This window comes from Monodon monoceros, unplaced genomic scaffold (genome assembly GCF_005190385.1).
Source record: "Monodon monoceros isolate NGI ecotype Baffin Bay Population unplaced genomic scaffold, NGI_Narwhal_1 Super_Scaffold_21, whole genome shotgun sequence".
NCBI lineage: Eukaryota > Metazoa > Chordata > Mammalia > Artiodactyla > Monodontidae > Monodon > Monodon monoceros.
The window spans coordinates 57,941,974-57,965,435 of NW_021703778.1; the positions used below are offsets into that span (position 1 = coordinate 57,941,974).

A 23,462-nucleotide genomic window follows, 5' to 3' on the forward strand; every position below is an offset into this window, starting at 1 on the left:
GAGAGTACAGCTGTATTAGAGGAGAGGGAGTTAATATGATTTATTGTTAACCTTTACAATGCCTTAATATTCCATAATGCGAAAAAATGATTAATTATATAGCCCTGCCCAATAAATGCCTTGGAAACATAGAAATAAACAGAAGCACTATAATTTGTTTTTTCAGGCCTGTAGTCTTCAATTAATTTAACAACAACTTTGGATATAAACAGAGTCTACCAATTTTCTGATTTCTAATGGAAATCAGCAAGTCTCTGAATATTACCAATTAAGCATCAAGCATCCACATGCGGAAGTAGCACATCTTTGTCCCATAATCAGAAAGTACTACTTTCAGGAAACCTGCTTAATTGTTTTCATGCAGTACTCTCCCTGTGCCTTCTCAGAGTTCTTTTTCAATCCGTAGAGACGTATGTTATCAGATCAATTTTGGATTAAAAATAATTACTATGTACTTAGTAAAAATCAGCTTTACCTCTTCTACCTGTGTATCAGATTTCTTAAAAATTACAGAATACTGTATATCTCTTTTAGACAATATGTGTTTTTTTCTGTAACAAGATAATCCAAGTCAAGGTATATAGCCATATACTTTTATACTGAGATGTTATTAAACTCAGTAAACTTCTTTTAGTATAATTATGCAACGAACTAAGGAATAAAACCATGAAAAATATGAAGACTTTTTAATACAACAAATGTTGGATTAGAACACATCTCAGTTTAGCCTGTAAAATTATATCCATTGTCAATTATATGTGATCATTGATGCTCCAGATATTTCTGTAGATCTCCTGATACTTTTATCTCATTTGTAACTCCTGTAGTCTAAAGATCTCCTTTTTCCTTGGGAGAACACTTGAATAGCTGGAGAGGAACCACTTGGGAAGGATTGGGACTATCTTATACAGTAATACAGTGTTTCTAATTCGAAGACAATACCCTTAGAATACATTTTTAAAATTCAAATACTAGCAGCACCTTTACTAGGACAGGCCTCTGATGTCCTCCTACCAAAAAAAAAAAGTATATTAGTTATTAAGAGCATGAGGTTTGAGGCAAGACGCTCCTGCAATAGAAATCAAGCTCTGCCAGATATTTCTAGGCCTGGGGAAATTGTTCAGTTTACGGTTTATTAAAGGTAAAATGGGATTAATGGGAAACCTCAACTCATATTATTGTTGTAAATGTGGAATAATGTAATCATATAAGCAGTAGAGTGTGGTGAGACAAATCCTGGCAGTGCTAACTCTGACTTAGATAATGGCCTTTGGGATGATTCTGAACTATTCTATGCTTCCATTTCCTCACTTATAAAATGAGAGACATAATTGTAGTTATACCTTATTGGATTTTTTGAGAATAAAATGAGGTAATGCTTGTAAAGACTGGCTATGATGGATAGCATTCTCTCTGGCTCCTGGTAAGCGCCACATAAATATTAGCTAGAATAAGCTAGTTTGCTTGCTACAGTTAAAGATGGCTTAATCCAATTAGCTATACCAGAAAGGGTTGAAATCAAACAGCTTCTTCCCTAGAATTAGACTTCCCTTCAGAATTACTTGTCTGCTGTTGCCTGTGTTGATGACTCCCTGTGACCTCCAGATCATCAAGCCTGGCTCATTTCTTTAACGGATATCCATGAACTTGACCTCTTGCCTATAAGGCAATAATTTACTTACCTACTGTTCTTTCCAGGCTTCACCATTTTTTTGTTATCTAATCGCTCCCAGATCTCTCCTGGTTAGGAAGTCTCTCAGTAAATGTTACAAAGATATTTGTGTAGAGCTTCACAGTATTCACCAAGCACTTCTCTGTTCATGAGGTGAGGCTATTAGGGCAGGGTTTTTTTTTGTTTGTTTTTAAGATTCATGTTTGAAATAAAATTTTATTATTACTTGATGGATAAGCTCATTAAAGTATACATTTATACAAACTTCTTATAGTAATGATGAAAATGTAAAATTATAAGGAAACACAACCTGATAAAGAACATTTTGGGGACTATCTGTGAAGGTTAAGAGAACATTTTTATTGCATTGCAGTTTAAAAATATAGGTTTAATGAAAGTAAATGACAAACTCAGAGGGGACAGAGATGAATTTTGGATCCATGTCTTCTAACTTGGGTTCAAGTTTGGCCTGGGTTCTTGGATATCTCTGTTCTGACGAGAGAAGCATAAGGGTGAAGTGTGAGGTTCAAGAACATATATATGTGTAATTGATTCCTGAATTTGTGAAAATATGAGGTTGCTCAAAATTCTAGGCTGGCTTGGGAAGTTAAGTTCCACAAGAAGGAAAACATAAAGAAAATAAATAATTTGTTATTGATAGGAAGAAAACACATAACTCATTTATATAACACTTGGCAGTTTATAAATAATTTCCTCAACCATTATCACAATTGAATGTGTTTCTTTACAAAGTTATTAAAGTAACTTCAAAACACTTGGAGGCAGTTCGTATGGTTGCTATGTAATGTGGTGGAAAGACATTTATTGAGGTACATTTTATGCCATTATTATCCTGTTCACAGAGGAGAGAAAGTAGAAACTGCTTGGAATCAGAGCCTTAGACTGGAGCAAATGAAACTGGAAAAATCCTTTTAGGAACCCGCTCACATAATCCTTTTCCCATATATTTGACGTTTGGGATGTGGGAGGGTCAAGGCAGGGAGAAGGCAAGAATACGGAAATAGGATAGGAGGGAAGCAAGACGTCACACTGAGAGAGCAGTAGTCTTTCTGAAGGTGAGTGTTGCAAAGAAAAAACAATATTCACTGCCCTTTCCTCCTTCTATACTCTGCAGTTTCTTGCAGTTCATAAGGAGATGCTGCCAATGATTCTTTTGTGATTGCAGTTCTTCATCTCTGACTGTCACCGTGACTATCACAGCCCTTAACCTACAGAGTGTCAATTGGCATTATTCTAGAAAACGATGGAAGCTGTATTAACTCCTTTTTCACAGGTTCAGTGGTGGACTACTTAAGTGTCATCTCCCCCTACCACACACTGTCTCCCCTCCCATCTTTTATTCCTTCCCCCTCTTCTTTCTTTCCTCTTCCTTGATCTCTGCCCCACAATTACTCTTGTCCTGTATTCTATGATCTACAGGTAACTTTTAGTTCAGGTGTGTGACCTTAAGTATATTCTGTTCGTCACTGACATCCTTCTTACCCGTGTTCAGTGGTTTTAATATTTCACATTTATTACTGCATTTGGTCCTCATTTTCAGACATGTAGTTTATGGCATTATTACTATTTATTACCATCTTATCTTTATTAATATTTTGCTTTTAATATTTTGTATGAGTTGTATGATGCATCTTTGTAATTTGTCCAAGATCACCAAATTGGTACAACTGGAAGTATTTGAGTTAAGACTGTGGCTACTAAGAGAGATCCAATAAGACAAAGGTTTCCCTTTGTTAAATTAAGCAGCAGAAATGAAGAAACAATCTCTGTGTCAGTGAAAACTGGACAGTAAAATGCTGATAACCTATTTTTGGCTGTTGTAGCCTATTCCAGTGGCAGAGCTGCCCACCTAAACCCAGCAGTATGAATTGTGGTGTTTCTGGTGCAAAAGCTGACTCTCAGCTAGAGGTTAGCAGGGGTTTTGCAGTTCAAGTGAGTGGAAGGAGTAGCTGTCATCAATGACGTTAGCACCTTTTTGGTTGTATAAAAAGACTAGCTTTAATGCAATAAAAAAATCAAATTCAGTGCTTCCCTGGTGGCGCAGTGGTTGAGAGTCTGCCTGCCGATGTAGGGGACACGGGTTCGTGCTCCGGTCCGGGGAGGATCCCACATGCCGCGGAGCGGCTGGGCCCGTGAGCCATGGCCGCTGAGCCTGTGCGTCCGGAGCCTGTGCTCCGCAACGGGAGAGGCCACAACAGTGAGAGGCCCGCGTACCGCAAAAAAAAAAAAAACAAAAAAAACCCCCAATTCATTCTATTAAACTTATTTTAATAAGTATTAATATTAATATTTTAAAATTAGTTTAAATTGCAAAGACGGCACATGCTTATTATAAAAACATTGGACATTAACAGATTTATAACATAGGGAGAGTCTTCTCTTTTTCTATCACCCAGTTTCTCTCACTCAACAGAGGTAACTACAGTTTACCAATTTGGTGAATATATTTCTAGAAATTTTCTGTGTATATATAAATGCACATACAAATGTGGGACCATACGAAACATAATATGCAAACTTGCTTTCTGAACATACTGTAAGTTTTTTCGTATATACACGTATATATTTACCTTATTCACCTTAACGATTGCATCCTTCCCATTGTATAATATACTGTAATTCATTCAATCAGTATACTGTTGTTGAATATTCAGGTGACCTAGCTTTTGTTGTTACTACAAAAAAAAAAAGTTGCAGTGAACATCCTTGTATAACAAATTATTATAATCTTGTGCATTTATCTTTAGATACTTCAGATAGGTGGAAATTCTGGTATTGGAATAATCGCTAATATTTTAGACGTGTCTATAAATCCTTGAGATGCCACTTTAGAGTTCAATCTGTGAAGATGCAATATACACAAAACATAGTATCTTTACAATAAAAGTAATTTTTTTTTTTACCATTGCAGACAGACCAAACTTTCAGCAAAACTGGTTTGGTTCTGTTTCTTCCTGTAGGTGCGAAGTTCCATATACCTAACAGTTTCCATTGTCCTCTCTGTGGTACAGTAAAACAGTGTGTCAAATCAGGCCATCTATAAAGTGTAAAAGTACGGAACTATCTAAGAAGGCAAGAGATCACTCTGTGTGGTAGTGTCCTTTTTTGGCAAGGTCCTTGAGTCTTGGATCTTTGCTGCTGTCTGAACCAGCATGATAATCCTTTAACCTTTTTTCACAGTCTTTTTACTACAAAGAGTGGAATTTTTCTTATAAAGAGTCAGTTAACCATTAAAATCATTCCTTTGTCCCCTCTTTCAGAGCCGGTTGGGGACTTTATGGTATTGATAGTATGCCAGATCTCCGAAGGAAAAAAACTCTGCCTATTGTACGAGATGTGGTGAGTCACTCCTGTTTAATTCATTTTGACTGCATACGTTGTCTTTATCTTTATTAGATGTCATACTGTCCTTCTCATTAAATGCCTAGCCTGTAAATATTTCATAGAATAAAACACAGGAGAAGCTGGATGCTAGCAAGTGTTATATTTATTATTTCTTTAAAATCTATTAGATGGAGGAAATAACTCTAACCTTTTGACAGCTTTTAATATTAGTTGAAATTACAAATTGAGTTAAAATGGCCCTATAATTGAGCAGAAAGAAGTCACACAGCATGCAAAGTGGGCTGCTGCACCTGGGCTTTGGTGACCACAAGTTTACTTTGCAGTTGAAGGCTATATTTGACAGTCTTCATCTTAACCCAGGAAGCTTTATGCTTTATGAAGCATGCAGATAATATTAACCAGTTCCTTATTCTCATATATTAAGATCAAGTCTAGCCAAATTAATAAGCTGTTCCACTCTCCAAAGAAAACCATGGCTTCCAAGTCGTTAAAACCTTTATTAGCCCTGAACATAACTCTGAATGACAAACTCTCCTATAGGAAATATGCTGGGGACTGCTTAGAGATGCAAAGAATTGATAATAGTCTGTATTAAATTCTAAAAACAAATAGCCCATCAACATGAAAAAGAAATGTTTTCTATCATTCACAATGTTTTCATGTTTTCCTGGAGGCTTATTCTTAATAGTTTATTATATGAAAATATATTTTCCTTCAGAGAAACTGAAGTTTTCCTTTTAGCAACAACGTGCACAATTTCTTAATACCAGTAATTTTCAATTTTGCTATGATAACCTTCATCTGAAGGTCATCACTTTAGTTTTAAATTAGGAAAGACAAAATCTTGCCTGGAAAAATCTTATGCTGGAAAGCATGTTATGTCTGTACAATTAACTCAGATTCCTGCCATTACAGTGTGACATTGTTTTTAAGTGTTAGGCTTATTTAACATTATTACACTCTTTTCTCACCTGTCATATGTCTAATTATTTATATTTTGTTTTCTCTGTCACTTGGACACTTCAGGCCATGGTAAGTGCCTTTCATTTTATTTAATTAATACTTGGCAATCTTCTCAAATGTACACGGCTCGTATTCATGGGATCAAAGAGAGCAAGATGGGGAAATAAAAAGAGACATATTAGAATAAGAAGTTTGGGTTCTCCAAGGTTTAACATCTAGTTCAATTCTGAAAGACAGACCAATTTACATAAACAACAGGTACAAATACAGGCTAAAATAAAATAAAAACATAATTTTAGGGACAGTAGTTGTCCGAGATGGAAGATCATCTTTAGAGGTAAGTCCTGTATAAGTTTACGTGGTAGGAGTGGAGATGGTAGGAGTTTACAAGTGAGGAGTGAGTCACCTGCTCACTTAGGACTGTACTGAACCTAACTGGGCACAATGGCTTTGTAGCTCCAAGGAGATATATTTCTGACCAGATCTTTTATTCCACTATGACTTCCCTTTGTTCCTAATGGGAGAGAAGATTTAATATTCCCACATAGAACTCCTGATTTCCAGAGTTCTCTATAGCACCATCGAGTATATTATATTGTATATGTTTCAGGTGGGAGCAGCATAATGGTTCTATTTTACAGGGGAAACTAAAGGGATGTGACTCTTATTTAAAATCACCTAAGTTACCAACATTGAGTGAAGCAAACAAGTCTAATGATGATTCTCAGTTGGTAAAATGGACCCTTGGAAGAAAATATTCTGGCCAGATATGGAAGCATATTTCAGGGAACTATGGACAACTCAAGAATCATCTAGTACCAGTCGTGATTCAGGGCTGTCAGACAGATCAGCTGGCTCTGTATCAATGGTTATGTTTTATGAAGGAATGTGATTATGATTGTCTTGGGGAAAAACAATGTCTTAGGAGCCTCTTGCTAGCCTAGAAACCTTGGGCTGCAAGCCTGCTTTGCTGGGCCTCAGTTTTATCATCTGTAAAATGTAGAGGCTAGGTTTGATGATCTAAAGGGACTTTTTCAGCTTTAATGTCCTATGGTTCCACATTCTGGATGCACTGGCTGACTACTGAAAATGGTAGGTCCCTATTGACTAAAGTGTGAATAGTGATAGTCTGTACTTTTACACTTTCACCTTCTGCTGAGTAATAGGTACATAGCAGTCACCTCATAATTCCGTGTTTTTTTGGTTTTATTTTAAGACCCTGGCTGCCCGGAAATCTGGACTCTCCCTGGCTATGGTGATTAGGACATCTCTAAATAATGAGGAATTGGTAGGTGCAGAGTCAGTTACTAACTATGCATTGATCATGGTCTGGGGAAAAGCATTCTGCCTGGGCTGCTTGTTTGTTATGTTCATTCCAGAGTTCTAGGGATCATTGGGAACATGGGGAAAGTCTGGCCCTAAACAAAGTTTCTCAGGGCCTCAGCTGCACGATCGTACAAATTATCCTGTGCTGCTCAAGTATGCACGCACCTTCCCATCTTTACAAATGCGATTGCATCCTAGCACAGTTTGTCCACCTAACAAATCCTGCTAAGTTTTTACATAGTTCACGTTTTGCTTCCTTTTGGAGGCTTTCCCAAACACCCTCCTCCCCTTCTGGCTCAATTATTAGTTTCTTCCACTGGGCTTTTCTAGCATTTCATCATGACCTCCATAGTATAGTATGGTATAGCATGCTTAAGAGTGAAGGCTGCTTGGGGTGAGTCCCATCTGTGCCACTAAATTAGCATTGTTATGTCTGGTAAGTTATGTAACTTCTCTGAGCCTGAGTTCTTTCACGTGTATAGTGAGGTGATAATAATACAGAAGATTAAGGGAGTGGATGAATATTTAACCTGCTTACACAGCCTAGGGTACAGTAAACAATAAATACAAGCTGGTATTCTTATTATTTTTGTTACTACAGTTTGATTATTTTGCATAAGCCTTTCCTTTTAGACTCCGTGAAGGTAGCACTATATCCTGTTTGTTGTTCTTGTTAAATATTTTCATCCCTATTGCTTAGTACGCTGTCTGACATAAGATGGAAGCTTTGTCAGTTCTTGTTGAATGAAAGAACCAGCATGATTAGAAGGTACAAGTAGGTCAGGGATTCTTGAATTTGGTTCATTAGAATCACCTGGGGGAGCTTTAATCCCTACTTACGTCTGAGTCTCACTCCCATGATTCTGATTTAATTGGCTTCAAGTATAGCTTGGATAGAAGAGGTTTGTTTTGTTTTTGTTTAAACTTCCAGGTGATTCCGATGAGCAGTGGGTGTTGTGCCATGGTAACTGCATCCGGCACAGCCACTCTGCTGGGGCTTTTTAAAAAATAATTAATTAATTAATTTTTATGGCTGCATCGGGTCTTAGTTGCCGCCCTTGGGATCTTCGTTGAGGCACGCAGGATCTTTCGTTGTGGTGCGTGGGCTTCTCTCTAGTTGTGGTGTTTGGGTTTTCTCTTCTCTAGTTGTGGCATGCAGGCTCTAGAGCATGTGGGTTCTGTAGTTGTGGCACGCGGGCTTAGTTGCCCTGCGGCCTGTGGGATCTTAGTTCCCTGAGCAGGGATCGAACTTGTGTCCCCTGCATTGCAAGACAGATTCTTTACCACTGGACCACCAGGAAAGTCCCTCTGCTGGGGCTTTTATCCAAGACAATTTATCTGTGCCCTCCTTTATTGCAACTATGTACTCTACCTCCCCCAATTTTAGAGACTTTGTCATTTTTAGAGAATAAAAATGTGGCCACTATTATTACTTGTTTTAAATTTCTATACACTTGCCATTTAAACACCATTATTTATATTTTTCATTCTCTTCTTCCTGTCATTGTCATTTTCCACCCAAAGCCAACCTTTCCTAGGTGTCTATCAGCAAGCCGCCCTCCCCAACCCAGTCACCCCTTAAGTACTACATCGGCAATAGTACATGTCCCTTTGGATATCTGGATGCTACAGCAAGTTCAGAACATTTTTTATTGTGCCATAGGATTTTTAAAATATGGCTGCTTTCCCAGGGACTTATTCTTATCTGCTGGGTTTATGATGCCATGTAATATTTTCACTATAGTTTGGATACGAAAGAAAGTAAACATTCTCTGGTATATGAGAAAGCCTCATATTGCTTGCTGAATCTCAAAGTATCCAGTGTTTTGCTTTTGAGGAAATAATCAAGATGGAAGGTTTTTATTGATAGACTCCTAGACTGTTCCTTTCTTATATTTTAAAATTTGCTATTTGGTTTAATGCACAAATACTCATTCCTATGAAAAGTGAAGAGGAAAGCGACAGAAATTAGAGGAATGCTGCTACATTTTCTGAGGCTCTGACAGAGACCACACCCTCACTTCATAGTTAAATTAGCTATTGATCTACTGTTCCTTTACTTAAACATATCATTTTGCTTCTTTAGTTTCAGAAGACCTATGTAGAAGATATTTCTGTGTGGGTGTTGAGTGGATGAACAGAGTCCATCATCAGCTCCCTCTAAAACTCGTAGAGCCCGTAGCCCTGGGGCCCATGTCTCAAAAAGCAAATGAAATATGACTTCTGTACAACAGGCATGTTAAATGCCACTCTTGACAAGCTGTCACATGAAGTCATTACATGGGCAACTAACATAAATGCTGGAGCAAATACTTTCCACTTCCCAGTCTGTGAGTCCCAGGCACCCTCAATGTGAAGCATGAAATATTTGCCTTTACGTGAAGAAAAAAGGCTTGGCCATGTGGAAAATGGTAGCCCTTCTATTTGAATTGAAGAGATGTGCGGTAAAAAGCTCAGTCATCTCTTCCAAGGAAGGAAAGGGCTATAAAGTCTGATGCAAGATGACAGTGGGTCAGCCAGCACCACCTCCACTGACACACTGTTGGCGGTGGGCAAAGTATTGCCAGGCGCCCCGTCCATCACCAATTCCCAGTCACCACAGGGAGCTACTGGGACTGATTGGGAATCTCCGTCTAATCAGCCCTTAAGTACTACAGCTTTGAAATATTCCCATCTGGTTTAATAACACCAGACAGGATAACAATGTAGTATCCATATACCACAACAATAATCCGCCTGGCACTACACTGCTCAGCTTTGTGCTTGCTTTCTCAGTGGTAGTTTCCTAGGTTTAGAGCCAAGAGTAGCGCAGTCACAGTAAATCCATTCACTATTTCCACAAATATTAATTGACTGTCTTCTGTATTTCAGGCATTGTTTCAGATTTTGGAAATAAGGCAGAGAACAACTCATTTAAAAATCCCTGCTGTCATGATGCTTATAGTGAGAGAGGAGCTGAGATACTGTGTTCTGTACCCACTGTTGCTGTAGTTCATAATGGAAGCTTTTAGTAGGCAGGGGTATTTAGACTAAGACAGGCTTAGAGGATGGTTATGAGAAACTCAGGTAGAGTGAGGAATCCAGATCACCAAGGCTAAAAGAGATTCTAGAACACTGTTTGTTCTATCTGGGTTGATGTCCATGTTTAGGAGGCTGGCCTAAGGGCAGGCTTATAGGGAGTGTCAATTCTCATAAAGGGTTGATTTGTCTAGGAGGATAGAGGTCCTTCTTCCAATAACAGGATTCAGGCCAAAGAAAAGACACTGGCAAGAATTAGGTGTGGGGATAAACAGGATATCAGAGCTGGGTCCTATTCCTGGCATGACCTAGAAAGAAACATGGAAGGAGGAAGCAGGTCAGAACACCTGTCTGGTGCCTGGGGTTCAATCTGGAAATTGCAGGCTCAGTTCACCCAGGGATTCTGGACTCCCGCTCAGGAACAGGAGTCCTTTCATACCACGTGAACAAGTATTGAAGTGGTATGGCCTGAATTTGAATCTCAGCTCCACCTCTTATTACCTTTGAGAACTCATTTCTTATCAATATGCTTTGTCTCCCTGAGACTTGTTTATCTCATCGTTAAATTAATGTAATAATACTTATCTCACAATGAGAGAGAATTAAAGAAATGTCTTGCCAGGCACAGCAGTGGCAGTCAGGGCAGTGGGACAGGGGCTTAGGATGAAGTATCCAGAGTACCTGCTAAGCCCAGTGCCTCCATGTCACCTTTGCAACTGAGGGGCAGATTGCAGGGAGTACTGACAGGGGAGTCATCAGCAATGACACCAAATATACAGATTATCTCTTGTTTACAAGTAGTATTGCTATTGGGGCTGCTGCTTTCCTTCTTCAAGAGAAGGAAATCATGGTCCTTGGCTTGAGAAAAATGTTGGTCCAAGTCCACCATTTACTAGCTGAGGGAATTTACGCAAGTTACTGAAATTTTCTTGGCCTCAATTTTCTCATATGTTTGCTAGTTATGTAAGATTTTTGCACCTATATTCATTAGTAAAATGGCCTATGGTTTACCATGTCTTTGAACAATTGTGGCATCAAGAATAAACGAATTTTATAAAATAAGCGGAGAAGCTTTCCTTTTCCACTTCTCTGGGGTGATATGCATAAAGTAAGTGTTGCTAACCTTGAGAGACTGACAAAACTTGCCTCTAAAACCGTCTTGTACGTTTTTTTGTTTTTGTTTTTGATTTTTTAGGGTGGTTATATGACTACTAAATCAACTTATGTAGTACAACAATTCTATCCATGTTATTTAAACATTTGTTCTTGAGTCAATTTTAATCATTTATATTTTTTCCAGGAAGTTATCCTTTTTTCTAAATTTGCAAACTTAATACCGTCAAATTGTTCATATAATTGTATCATTTATAAAAGCTTGTGCTGTTTTCATCTTATTTATTTGTATTTTTTCCTCTCTTTTATAGAGTCAGTACTGCAAGAGATTCTCTGGCATTCCTTTTGTTGACTCCATATTTTGTTTCTTTGTTTTATATTTCATTTATTTCTGCTCTTACTCATCTACTTTTTATATTTTCCCTGAAGCTATTTTTCTAACTTACTAAGTTGAATATGTAGTTTGTTAATTTTTATTGTTGCTATTAACTAGTGCATACACACAAAATAATATCTACAACATAAATGAAGGGAGTAAATAACAGTACAAACACCTTATATCCATCATTCAGCTTGAAAAAGAGAATATTTCCATCCCTTGTGTGTTCCTTCTTCATTTTCTTCCTCCTTCTAAACTTCAGAGATTTCGTGTCTATCATTTTGTTGCTTCTGTTTATATTTTTACCACACTTGTATAACCTAATTTTCTTTTTGTCTTTTCTACCAAATGCATTTTAAACTATTCATTTTCCTCTCAGCACACTTTAGCTGCATCATACAAGTTTTGATATATAGTGCTTTTATTGTTGTTGAGATAGAATTATTTCATAAATTGTCCAGTGATTAATATTTTGACTCATCAGTTATTTAGAAAGTATATTCATTAATCTTCCAAAGATAAGGGCTTTTTTTTGTTACTGTATCGTGTTCAGAGGACGTGGACTGTATTTTCAGTCTTTGGTATTTAATTGAAAATTGCTTTATGGCTTAGTACATGATCAGCACTGTAGATATCCCATATGAGCTTTTTCTGTTCAGTACATAAGTTTTGGGACTTCTATATCCCTGAAAAATTGTTTCTTTCAACTTTTGGTAGCAATCCTGTTAATTTCTTGCATGTTTTTTCCTTAAACATATTCTATGTGATATTAATACAGCTCACTGAAGTAACTAGGTTAATATCTTCCTTGATAGAACCTTTTCTGGCCCTTTCTTTAAATCTTAATGTGTTTTATGCATATCTCATAAAAACAGATAGCTTAGTTTTAAAATTCAATCTCAGAATTTGTCTTTTTATGGTTGGCTTCAGTTTACATTTATTATAATAAATTTGAGCTTAGTTCTCTTATTTTTTTTTTTTTTTTTTTTGTGGTACGTGGGCCTCTCCCTCTTGTGGCCTCTCCCGTTGCGGAGCACAGGCTCCGGACGCGCAGGCTCAGCGACCATGGCTCACGGGCCCAGCCGCTCCGTGGCATGTGGGATCTTCCCGGACCGGGGCACAAACCCGTGTCCCCTGCATCGGCAGGTGGACTCTCAACCACTGCGCCACCAGGGAAGCCCAGTTCTCTTATTTTTAAATGTTTAATTAAGATACTTTTCAAATTTTAAAGTTGATCAGTAATTCTGTCCTGAAAAAATATATAAAGATCTGAAAATGCTTAGTCTCTGATTACTACCCTCAATGCCCACATTAGGTAGAAGTCAAGTCTAAATGTCCTATCTGATAATGGTCTGAAAACCCAAAGATCCAAGCCCATGGAGTTTAACTGGATCCCAAACATACTTCTTAGGTTTCCACAGAATCTGCTTTTTTAAATCTGTCATTAAGTCCCATTTATTTATTTATGTATTTAGATGCCTGGGGAATCTTTCTTTGCAGCCCTTCTACATAGTAAAATGTTTTTTTTCCAACACTTACCTAGTGGGCTATATCAACTTCATTTGCCAGGTTTCCAGATCAGTTTTCCAATAAACAAAATGAATATACTAATATTTCTAGAGGATTTGGAGGGGAATCAAATGAGATAACAAATAGCACTTCAGCCATTTTGGATGCATAAATATTAGTTTTTATTTTTATGATTGTCTACTTTCACTACACAGCTTTACACAGCTACACGATTGACTTTCTTGGTTTTACAAGAGAACAATAGAATGGGTTCCCTTTAAGAGGGAGGGTCACCCTTTTCCCTCTCTTCCTTTTATAATATCCTAACCCTTCTTCCTGTTCTTTCATGGCCTCTGTCAGAAGATTTATAAGAACTCAGTCTCTGCCCCGACTGGTAAGAATTAGACTTTCCAGATTAAAATGCCTAAAGTTTCTCCCAGTGGAGAAATTCAAATTATTTTTGGCCGCTTATATTTAATAAGTTACTCATTTCATACCACCTTCTTTATTTGTATATATATATATTTTCATTGAAAGTTTGAATTGGAGAAAAAGTGATACTTATATAGTACATGACAAATTTACCCTAATTTGTTATCAGACCAAGTTCCATGTCATGTATTGGCATGGAACCATATTGTACTTCAGACTGTATATACTATATTGTCCTCTCCTTAAATTATCGAACCATCTATTTTATCACCGTTCTACCCTCTTTATTTGGACTCAGTCCGTAAGTTACTTAGGTCACTGGTAATTAGTACATGTTATAAAACAATATAAGTAAAAACAAATTACTTACAGTCTTCCATGTATAGGCACATAACTTTTAGTCTCTGTTAGCACTTTCTGTGACAAAAAATTTTACCCAAGTAATTTTAGCTTCTACAGTCAGTCTTATGTAATGATTAGTCTAATGAGTAAATCAGTCATGAAATTATGTCTGTTTTTATACTCAGGAACTTATTCTACCATTGTTCTGTCCTAATGCTTATGACCAATTTCAAAGGTCACATTGTACCTAATCTTTGCTCTGCAAATCTTTCTGATGCTTTTGTCCAGAAATAGCAAAATGATACTTAGAGGACAGTAAGTAGATTTCTAAAATCATGCATCAACTATGTGAAATATGCTTGAAAAAAAGAAGCATACTTTTTTCCCTGGAATTATCTAAATGTGATTGTTTTCAAGTATAGGAAAGAGATGGTTTACGTAGTTCTATGAGGGAAGCCCACAGGATGCAGAGAAAAATAGAACTTGATTAGTTAAGTTGCTGGTTAACATAGGAGAGGGAAAAGGAGAAAAGGTATGTGGCAAATGGAGACAGTCAAGCTTTGTTCCTGTTATAAGTGTTAACAGTTTGTAGATTGGAATTTTGGTGGTCCAAAGACACTGGTAATTGTTCCCTGAAGGAGCCTTGATTGCTTTATTTCTCTGACTCATTTTAATTTCCCCATGTAGTTATCAATAGAAAAGGCAATTCATTCCCTGTCCTAATTGTTCAAAAAGTGATATATTAGGGCAACTCACTTTAAATTCCAGTTTCTCAGAGCAGGAATTTTTAACAAAATCTGTGTCTAAAATATGAGCATCCTCCTCTTTGGAGTCCAAAGGTTGTACCTGGCTACTAAGTCTTACCTGAGTGAAAGCAGAGTAATCATTTCTACAGATTAAAGCAGTGTTGAAACAATAAAAATTGCCTTACTTTCTGGAATCACACTAGTAATATAAAAATAATATTTATTGTTCTTTACTTCATTGCAAAAGCTTGATATCGTGGCTATAAATAGAAAAATTACTGGAAGAACATGCATCAAACCGTACCTAACTTTGAAAAATTAAATTATTTTTTATTTTAATGCTTGTTTGGGTTTATAAATTACTCTTTCAGTGAGCATACATTTTATTATCAGAACATACATACATTTTAGCAAATAATATATGTTTGTTGTAGAAGATTTGAAAAGTTTCGGAACACTTAAAATAGATTAGCAGGAAGTCTCCCAAATTGCTGAATCCACTCTGTCCTTCAGTCCTAATTCCAGTAATTGAGCTCTGCTTGTTCTTCAGACCACCTTCTCCATATGTCTAGTTCCTTGTTTACCTAGGCCAGAGACCCTCTCTTGATAACATAACCAGTTCCCATCCTTTCACATCAGCTCAGATCCTATTAGTTACACTCTATTATCTTTCTACCTTCTCTAAGTACATGTGTGTATGTATGAAAGTATGTGTGTATATATATTTTCACTTCCCTTTAATCCAACTCTTAAAGGTCAGTTACAGGCTTCCATTTCCCATCGTACATGGCTAATTTGACTGTTTCCCCTTGTTTTCTTCTGCTTTGTTTTTCTTCAGTGCCCAATATCCTATCTTTTGCCTTATTCCACAAAAACTCCACACTATGTCCTTATAATCTTGTTTGATCCGGTCTTACTTTGCTGCTAAAAATACACTCTTTCCCCCAGTATGCAGTATTCCCCTGAGACATGAGTCCCTTCTTATCAGGTGTATTTTTCATGCTTTCCTTAGCCGTTCATTTCCTCAGTTTCTAAAGTGACCATCATTCCATCTTAGGCTTTGTTGGAATAAGAAATGTTTTCATAAGCCATTTATTTTATTTTATTTTATTTATTTTTTAAACATCTTTATTGGAGTATAATTGTTTTACAATAGTGTGTTAGTTTCTGCTTTATAACAAACTGAATCAGCTATACATATACATATACCTGCATATCTCCTCCCTCTTGTGTCTCCCTCCCACCCTCCCTATCCCACCCCTCTAGGTGGTCACAGAGCACGGAGCTGATCTCCCTGTGCTATGTGGCTGCTTCCCACTAGCTATCTGTTTTACATTTGGTAGTATATATAAGACCATTCCACTCTCTCACTTTGTCCCAGCTTACCCTTCCCCCTCCGCATGTCCTCAAGTCCATTCTCTACATCTGCATCTTTATTCCTGTCCTGCCCCTAGGTTCTTCAGAACCATATTTTTTTTAGATTCCATACGTATGTATTAGCATACAGTATTTGTTCTTCTCTTTCTGACTTACTTCACTCTGTATGACAGACTCAAGTTCCATACACCTCACTACAAATAACTCAGTTTCGTTTCCTTTTATGGCTGAGTAATATTCCATTGCATATATGTGCCACATCTTCTTTATCCATTCATCTGTCGATGGACACTTAGGTTGCTTTCGTGTCCTGGCTAATGTAAATAGACCTGCAGTGAACATTGTGGTACATGAATCTTTTTGAATTATGGTTTTCTCAGGGTATATGCCCCATACTGGGATTGCTGGGTCATATGGTAGTTCTATTTTTAGTTCTTTAAGGAACCTCCGTACTGTTCCCCATAGTGGCTGTATCAATTTACATTCCCACCAGCAGTGCAAAAAGTTTCCCTTTTCTCCACAGCCTCTCCAGCATTTATTGTTTGTAGATGTTTTGATGATGGCCACTCTGACTGGTGTGAGGTGATACCTCATTGTGGTTTTGATTTGCATTTCTCTAGCGATTATTGATGCTGAACATGTTTTCATGTGTTTGTTGACAATCTGTATATCTTTTTTGGAGAAATGTCTGTTTAGGTCTTCTGCCCATTTTTGGATTGGGTTGTTTGTGTTTTGATATTGAGCTGCATGAGCTGCTCGTATATTTTGGAGATTAATCCTTTTTCAGTTGCTTCATTTGCAAATATTTTCTTCCATGCTCAGGGTTGTCTTTTCATCTTGTTTATGGTTTCCTTTGCTGTGGAAAATCTTTTAAGTTTCATTAGGTCCCATTTGTTTATTTTTGTTTTTATTTCCATTACTCTAAGAGGTGGGTCAAAAGGGATCTTGCTGTGATTTATGTCATAGAGTATTCTGCCTCTGTTTTCCTCTAAGAGTTTGAAAGTGTCTGGCCTTATATTTAGGTCTTTAATCCATTTTGAGTTGATTTTTGTGTATGGTGTTAGGGAGTGTTCTAATTTCATTCTTTTACATGTAGCTGTCCAGTTTTCCCAGCACCACTTATTGAAGAGGCTGTCTTTTCTGCATTATATATTCTTGCCTCCTTTACCAAAAATAAGGTGACCATATGTGCGTGGGTTTATCTCTGGGCTTTCTATCCTGTTCCATTGATCTATATTTCTGTTTTTGTGCCAGTACCGTATTGTCTTGATTACTGTAGCTTTGTAGTATAGTGTGAAGTCTGGGAGCCTGATTCCTCCAGCTCCGTTTTTCTTTGTCAAGATTGCTTTGGCTGTTTGGGGCCTTTTGTGTTTCCATACAAATTGTGAAATTTTTGTTCTAGTTCTGTGAAAAATGCCATTGGTAGTTTGATAAGGATTGCATTGACTCTGTAGATTGCTTTGGGTAGTATAGTCATTTTCACAATGTTGTTTCTTCCAATCCAAGAACACGGTATATCTCTTCATCTGTTTGTATCATCTTTAATTTCTTTCATCAGTGTCTCATAGTTTTCTGCATACAGGTCTTTTGTCTCGTAAGATAGGTTTATTCCTAGGTATTTTATTCTTTTTGTTGCAATGGTAAATGGGAGTGTTTCCTTGATTTCTCTTTAGCCATTTATTTTAGAGTACTTTTCAAGCTTTGGTAAACACGTGCCCATATCCCCAAAACTCAAGAATGAAAAAACTCATAATCACTTTTTTGAGACTGGGGATATGTCCCCTGTAGTGAATTACCTAGTGTTTTTCTCCAGCTTCTACAGCTTTCACATGTTATGGTTTATTCTGATGCCCCATTCAGTTGATTTTCAATGTGCTGTCTAGTAAATTTTCCATGTTTTTTCTTTTTGAAATAAGCTTCACTTCCTCTTTTCATGAAATGGACCATCCCTCTTTAACCAAACCAAACCAAACATTTCAATGAAACCTTCTCAGCTGTCTTTCACTTGCTTTCCTTCAGACTATTTATTCTTTTTGTTTTGTGGTACGTGGGCCTCTCACTGTTGTGGCCTCTCCCGTTGCGGAGCACAGGCTCCGGACGCGCAGGCTCAGTGGCCATGGCTCACGGGCCCAGCCGCTCCGCGGCATGTGGGATCTTCCCAGACCGGGGCACGAACCCATGTCCCCTGCATCGGCAGGCGGACTCTCAACCACTGCGCCACCAGGGAAGCCCTCCTTCAGCCTATTTAATTTTTTAGCAAGTGGTCCTTATATTTATTACTCCTACTATAGCCTAAGGATTTAGAGCACTGACTATATGTCACTTGAATTCAATAAAATGAAAATGGACATAGGGAATTACAGTGTGTTCATCATCAAATTTAAATTATACAGATGAATTCGTGTTCAAAATCAACCCTTTGCCCAGCTCTGCTTTCTAAATTAATATGTATTTCTCACTTGCATTCAGTAGCAGATTGTTCTTTTCCCACCCAGTGTTCCAATGAGTTAGAATTGTTGTTTTCCCCTACTAAGACAACAAATGATGCAATCGCAAATATACCTAAAGTCCATTCTTATTGTTTTTGCTCAACCAAAAATTTTGTATTACACTCACACACACACCACATATACACATTACACGGTCCTCCAGCCCCTCAGCTCAGCTAGAACGTGAAACTCTCAATGGAGCGCTGATTGTAAATCTGTTACGCCAAGAATCGTTCAAGTCACTTTGATGATATTGAATATCACTCTGCTAGGCAGTAAATGGGAAGCAAAGATGCATAATACATACCTCTAATTCTAAAAGAACTCTTAACAGTTCTTTTCAAGACAAGGCATCTTCATTAGGGAATGAAGCCAAGAGATTTATTGGCTCAGACTATCTTTATTGAAAAGTGATGGATCCACTTGTTTTGTCGATACAAACCCTAACACAGGGGTCTTCTACTTGAGAACTTCCCATATTTTCAACATACTGTTGCTCTGTAGACTCACTTGAAATATAAAGAGCTTTGACCAGCCCCTCATGGAGTAGCAAGTCTGCATCTTGCTGTTCAAAAGCTAGAAAATTTTTTTAGTAATGCTTAACTCCCTGGTAGGGAACCTCCTTCCACCATTAACAAACATATTCTGGGAAAATACATAATGAGGGGAATGTATTAATAAAGGGAAATATGCTGTTGCCGTACTATGGATTTGAAAAATAATGACAAGTTAGCCATTTCAACACTGTGGGAAGACATTCTGAAATGAGATTTAAGGATGATTAATGCAAAATACAAGTGCTTCCTTTTTAGCATTGCTTATCAGCTAGACTCCTACAGGATTTATGTAAATAACCATTTATTATGCATCAGGTAGTCGTGGGAAGTTATTTGTAATTGTAACTTCAGAGAGTGCTAGTCTTTCTACCAGGACGTCACCTGCATAGTGGGATATGACAATCAAATGGACAGACACATCCAAACAAGTCTCCACTATCAACACTAGTACTTAGTTGTTTTGTTTTTTTTTTTGTGGTACGCGGGCCTCCCACTGTTGTGGCCTCTCCCGTTGTGGAGCACAGGCTCCGGACGCGCAGGCTCAGCAGCCATGGCTCACGGGCCCAGCCGCTCCGCGGCACGTGGGATCCTCCCGGACCGGGGCACGAACCCGTGTCCCCTGCATCGGCAGGCGGACTCTCAACCACTGCGCCACCAGGGAAAGCCCATACTTAGTATTTTCTTAGTGTTTGAAGTCTATGGACTATATTTGTTACCATCTCACTGTTTGATCTTCAACATAATACGGTAGATAGGTAGTACAGGAAAGTGAGGATTAGAGAGTTTAAGTCTCTTCCTAGATCACAAGACTCTTAAGTAACAGACATTCATTAATTTCACACACAAAAAATGTGTTGTACCTTTACTATGCCCAAGGACAATGATAGGCACTGTTTAGGCACTAGAGAAATAGGGAAGAGAGCTCCTGCCTTCTGAAGCCCATTTCATATGTCACATGATGGGGCCTGTGCTCGTGAACTCAGGCCTCCTGGCTCCTCGTTCAGTGCTCACTCTACCAACAGCTTCCATGTGCTATTAAATATTACCTCCCTTTAAAATATAAAGCACCATGGGAGAGTGCCACATTTAACCTTCATCTACTACTAGGGCTTTCTTATCAATTCGTTGATGAGCTCCTTCCTAAGGAATAGGTGATGAAAGCAGTTCCCTGTGGAAAGATCTATAGAAGAAGTGTACTTTGGGACTAGGGAGGGGTGTAGTGTTAGAGAGGGTATAGAATCCGGGAGATGAGGCCTGGGTAGAATATAAAAGAGGGGAGGGAGTGTTTCTAGAGGGTTAAAATCAGCATTGAGAATATTTTCCATTACTTCATCATTTTACCAAGAACCAGAAGAACCAATTTAGACCAAGGAGAGTAATATAAATTCCTTTTTTTTTGAGTTGATGTTTCCTGAACACCTGTCTCAAGCCAGAGACTAGGTTAGGCTCTGAGGATTGATCCAGCAGTGAGCAGTATGCTCATCATCCTTGCCCTCGTGGAGTTCACAGGATAGAGGGACGTAGTCACTATCAAGCAACAAGAGCTCTGTGCTGCCATGAAAGAAGCTTACCCAGCAGGGAGCCCAGTCCAATATGAAGACTGGGGAGTTCTTTGTGTTCAAAGAACTGAATTGGGCCCTAGGACACTGAGCAAAGAATCAGTGTGCAGAGTTATTTTGATGACTGCCCTCACTTAAATCAATAATCAAGGGGTCCCCTCAAAATAGCGTTTTCAGGAAAAAGTTGTAAAATGGTTTGTTTTATGATGAAATTCTCCAGATCCACTGATGTGGCTCGTGTTGGTTACTTGTCTCATCTTCACAGAAAATACATGTCTTCAAGAAGACGTTGCAGGCACTGATCTACCCCATGTCCTCCACCACCCCACACAACTTTGAGGTCTGGACGGCTACGACACCTACCTACTGTTACGAGTGTGAAGGGCTCCTGTGGGGCATTGCCCGGCAAGGCATGAAGTGTTCAGAGTGTGGAGTGAAGTGCCACGAAAAGTGTCAGGACCTTCTGAACGCGGACTGTTTGCAGAGTGAGTATTCGGTTAGGTGAAGAGGCAGGTGTGCAGAGCTGGTCCTACCCTATGCATTTTCAGCTCTTGCTAATTCTCAACAAATCCTACTCACCCCCGGCCTATGCATTCACACAAAGATATACATACTGCCCGCCAAGTCATGTAAATGATTGTGTCTTCCTACACTGTTGACCTTGGCACTTTCAGATTCCTCAGAATAACTACCTGGAGGTCACTGGCACTCGGACCAAGTAGACAACTTCACAGTGACTTCCAATCTTCGTTCTCACTTTTATCTCGTAATAGCCCCACGTGGTCAGTGGGAACATGTAAAGTCACATTCCTCAAACGGGCTAAGACACACCCCTGCGATGACAGCAACTGGAATTCTTTTCCAAGCCTACTTGACACCTGCCTTCTGCAGGCAAGAGCTATGCTCTTTTGCTGTCCCTGTGCAGCCCTTAGAATTGGGAGGTCTTGTATTTGATGTCGAAGACAAGTCTAACTTACCAGATAGGTGACCCTGGGCAAGTTTTTCTAACTTTTCAGGGCTTCATTTTCTTCCACCAAATAAATAGGAATAATAAAATTGTACCTCAGTGGGTTATTTCGAAAATTAAATGAAATAGTTGCTGCTAAGAGTCTGGCACATAGTAGATGCTCAATGAATATTAATCGCCTCTCCATTCTTTTACATTTCTGAATAGGTACATGTCACTTTGACTTTCATGACAGGTTATCTTAAATTTTCCATTTCCAAAAGAAAATCCTTTATACTGGTACTTTAGATTAGGTGCTGAAATGCCAAAACATCATACTCTAAAATACATATTATTGGCTTTTCACTGCTGGATTTGTCTGCTGACCTTATATAACTAAAAAAGCACTGCTGAACAAATCTATTTAAACATGGATTTTCATTTTCAAATGATTTTTTTTACATCTAAATATTGTCCCCTTTGTTCATTCTTTATAGGCATGCAGTCATTGTAAGGTACATAGGTTGCCTGAAATTGAGGGAGGACAGAGGAAAATGTCAAAATAAAGATTAAATCAGAAATGCTGGCACAGCTGGCTCTTGCAGTAACAGTCACACACACTGTACACTTTCCTCTACCTGATCAGTATTCTCCCTACACGGTCAGGTCAGCCTAAGACTGTTAATGGTAATGAATGTGTTTTTGAAACAAAATAGTGCCCCTTCTTTGAAAAATAAAAGGCATATTTAGGAATGAGTGCTTAGAAGAAGGCGGATTGACTCAGTATTACTCAGCCAATTTACTTGCAAAATCTCATAATACAATTAAAATTCAATCTACCTGTCTAAAAACTGAATTGTGAACAGACATCTTAAGAAACAATCACATTAGGGCAGTGACATTTTGAGAAAACAGATAGGAAAAATATTGCCATCTAGAAACAAGTGGATTGAGTCCCTTAAAGAAAAAAAAATGATGCAGATAATACCTAAGAAATGAATTCATTCTTTAAGTCTTTCAGAGAAGAGAGATGCCACCCATTCATTAAACTTTAGAAACACTTTCATAGTCTATTTCCATTTCTTGGTATTATTTGGTATTGGTTAAATACACTAGGCGAGCTTTGCGCTGAAGTTATTCATTAAAATGCCCATGTAAATTGGAAGAATCAAAAACAGTGCAGAAAAAATGATGGTAGACATGTATGCCCCAGGAAAAGGATATTTTCCTTGATCACCCCTCCTTATTTTTCCCTAAAACCAGTGTTCTCACCTTGAATGGAAAGAGGTGTTGCTAATACATGAATTCAACTTCACCGCTTGCCACAATAACTATCAATAAAATTTAAAGTTGTCCCTACAAAATCAGTGACATTTCCTTAAGAAATTTCTCTTTTCATTGCTTTAAGCAAGAAACTTGCAATGTGACACATTGTGTGAAATACTTCCATGTGTGCCAAAATTGAAAGAAAAGGAGAGAATAAAAAAGAGAAATCAGAGTTGGAAAATACAGCTAATACTGCAACTTGTAAGCACAAGGAAATTCTTTGATTTCCTTCTCCAAATGGTCATTCAATTTCTGTTTGAGCATCTACAGAGAAAATTTAACACCTTGGCAGGCAGCTTAATTTATATTAGAAAATTCTAGCTTATAAAATAAAATTTGAAC

General features: G+C 38.0%; 1 protein-coding gene across 1 annotated transcript in view; it reads left to right on the forward strand.

Moving 5' to 3' along the window:
* Positions 1 to 23,462, forward strand: part of UNC13C (unc-13 homolog C) — a 591,853-nt gene that overhangs the window by 209,146 nt on the left and 359,245 nt on the right. Inside the window, exons 6-9 of the mRNA XM_029237965.1 lie at positions 4,954 to 5,032; positions 6,065 to 6,070; positions 7,218 to 7,289; positions 21,114 to 21,333. Of these exons, the coding sequence (XP_029093798.1) occupies positions 4,954 to 5,032; positions 6,065 to 6,070; positions 7,218 to 7,289; positions 21,114 to 21,333 (377 nt within the window). The remainder of the gene's footprint in view (positions 1 to 4,953; positions 5,033 to 6,064; positions 6,071 to 7,217; positions 7,290 to 21,113; positions 21,334 to 23,462) is intronic.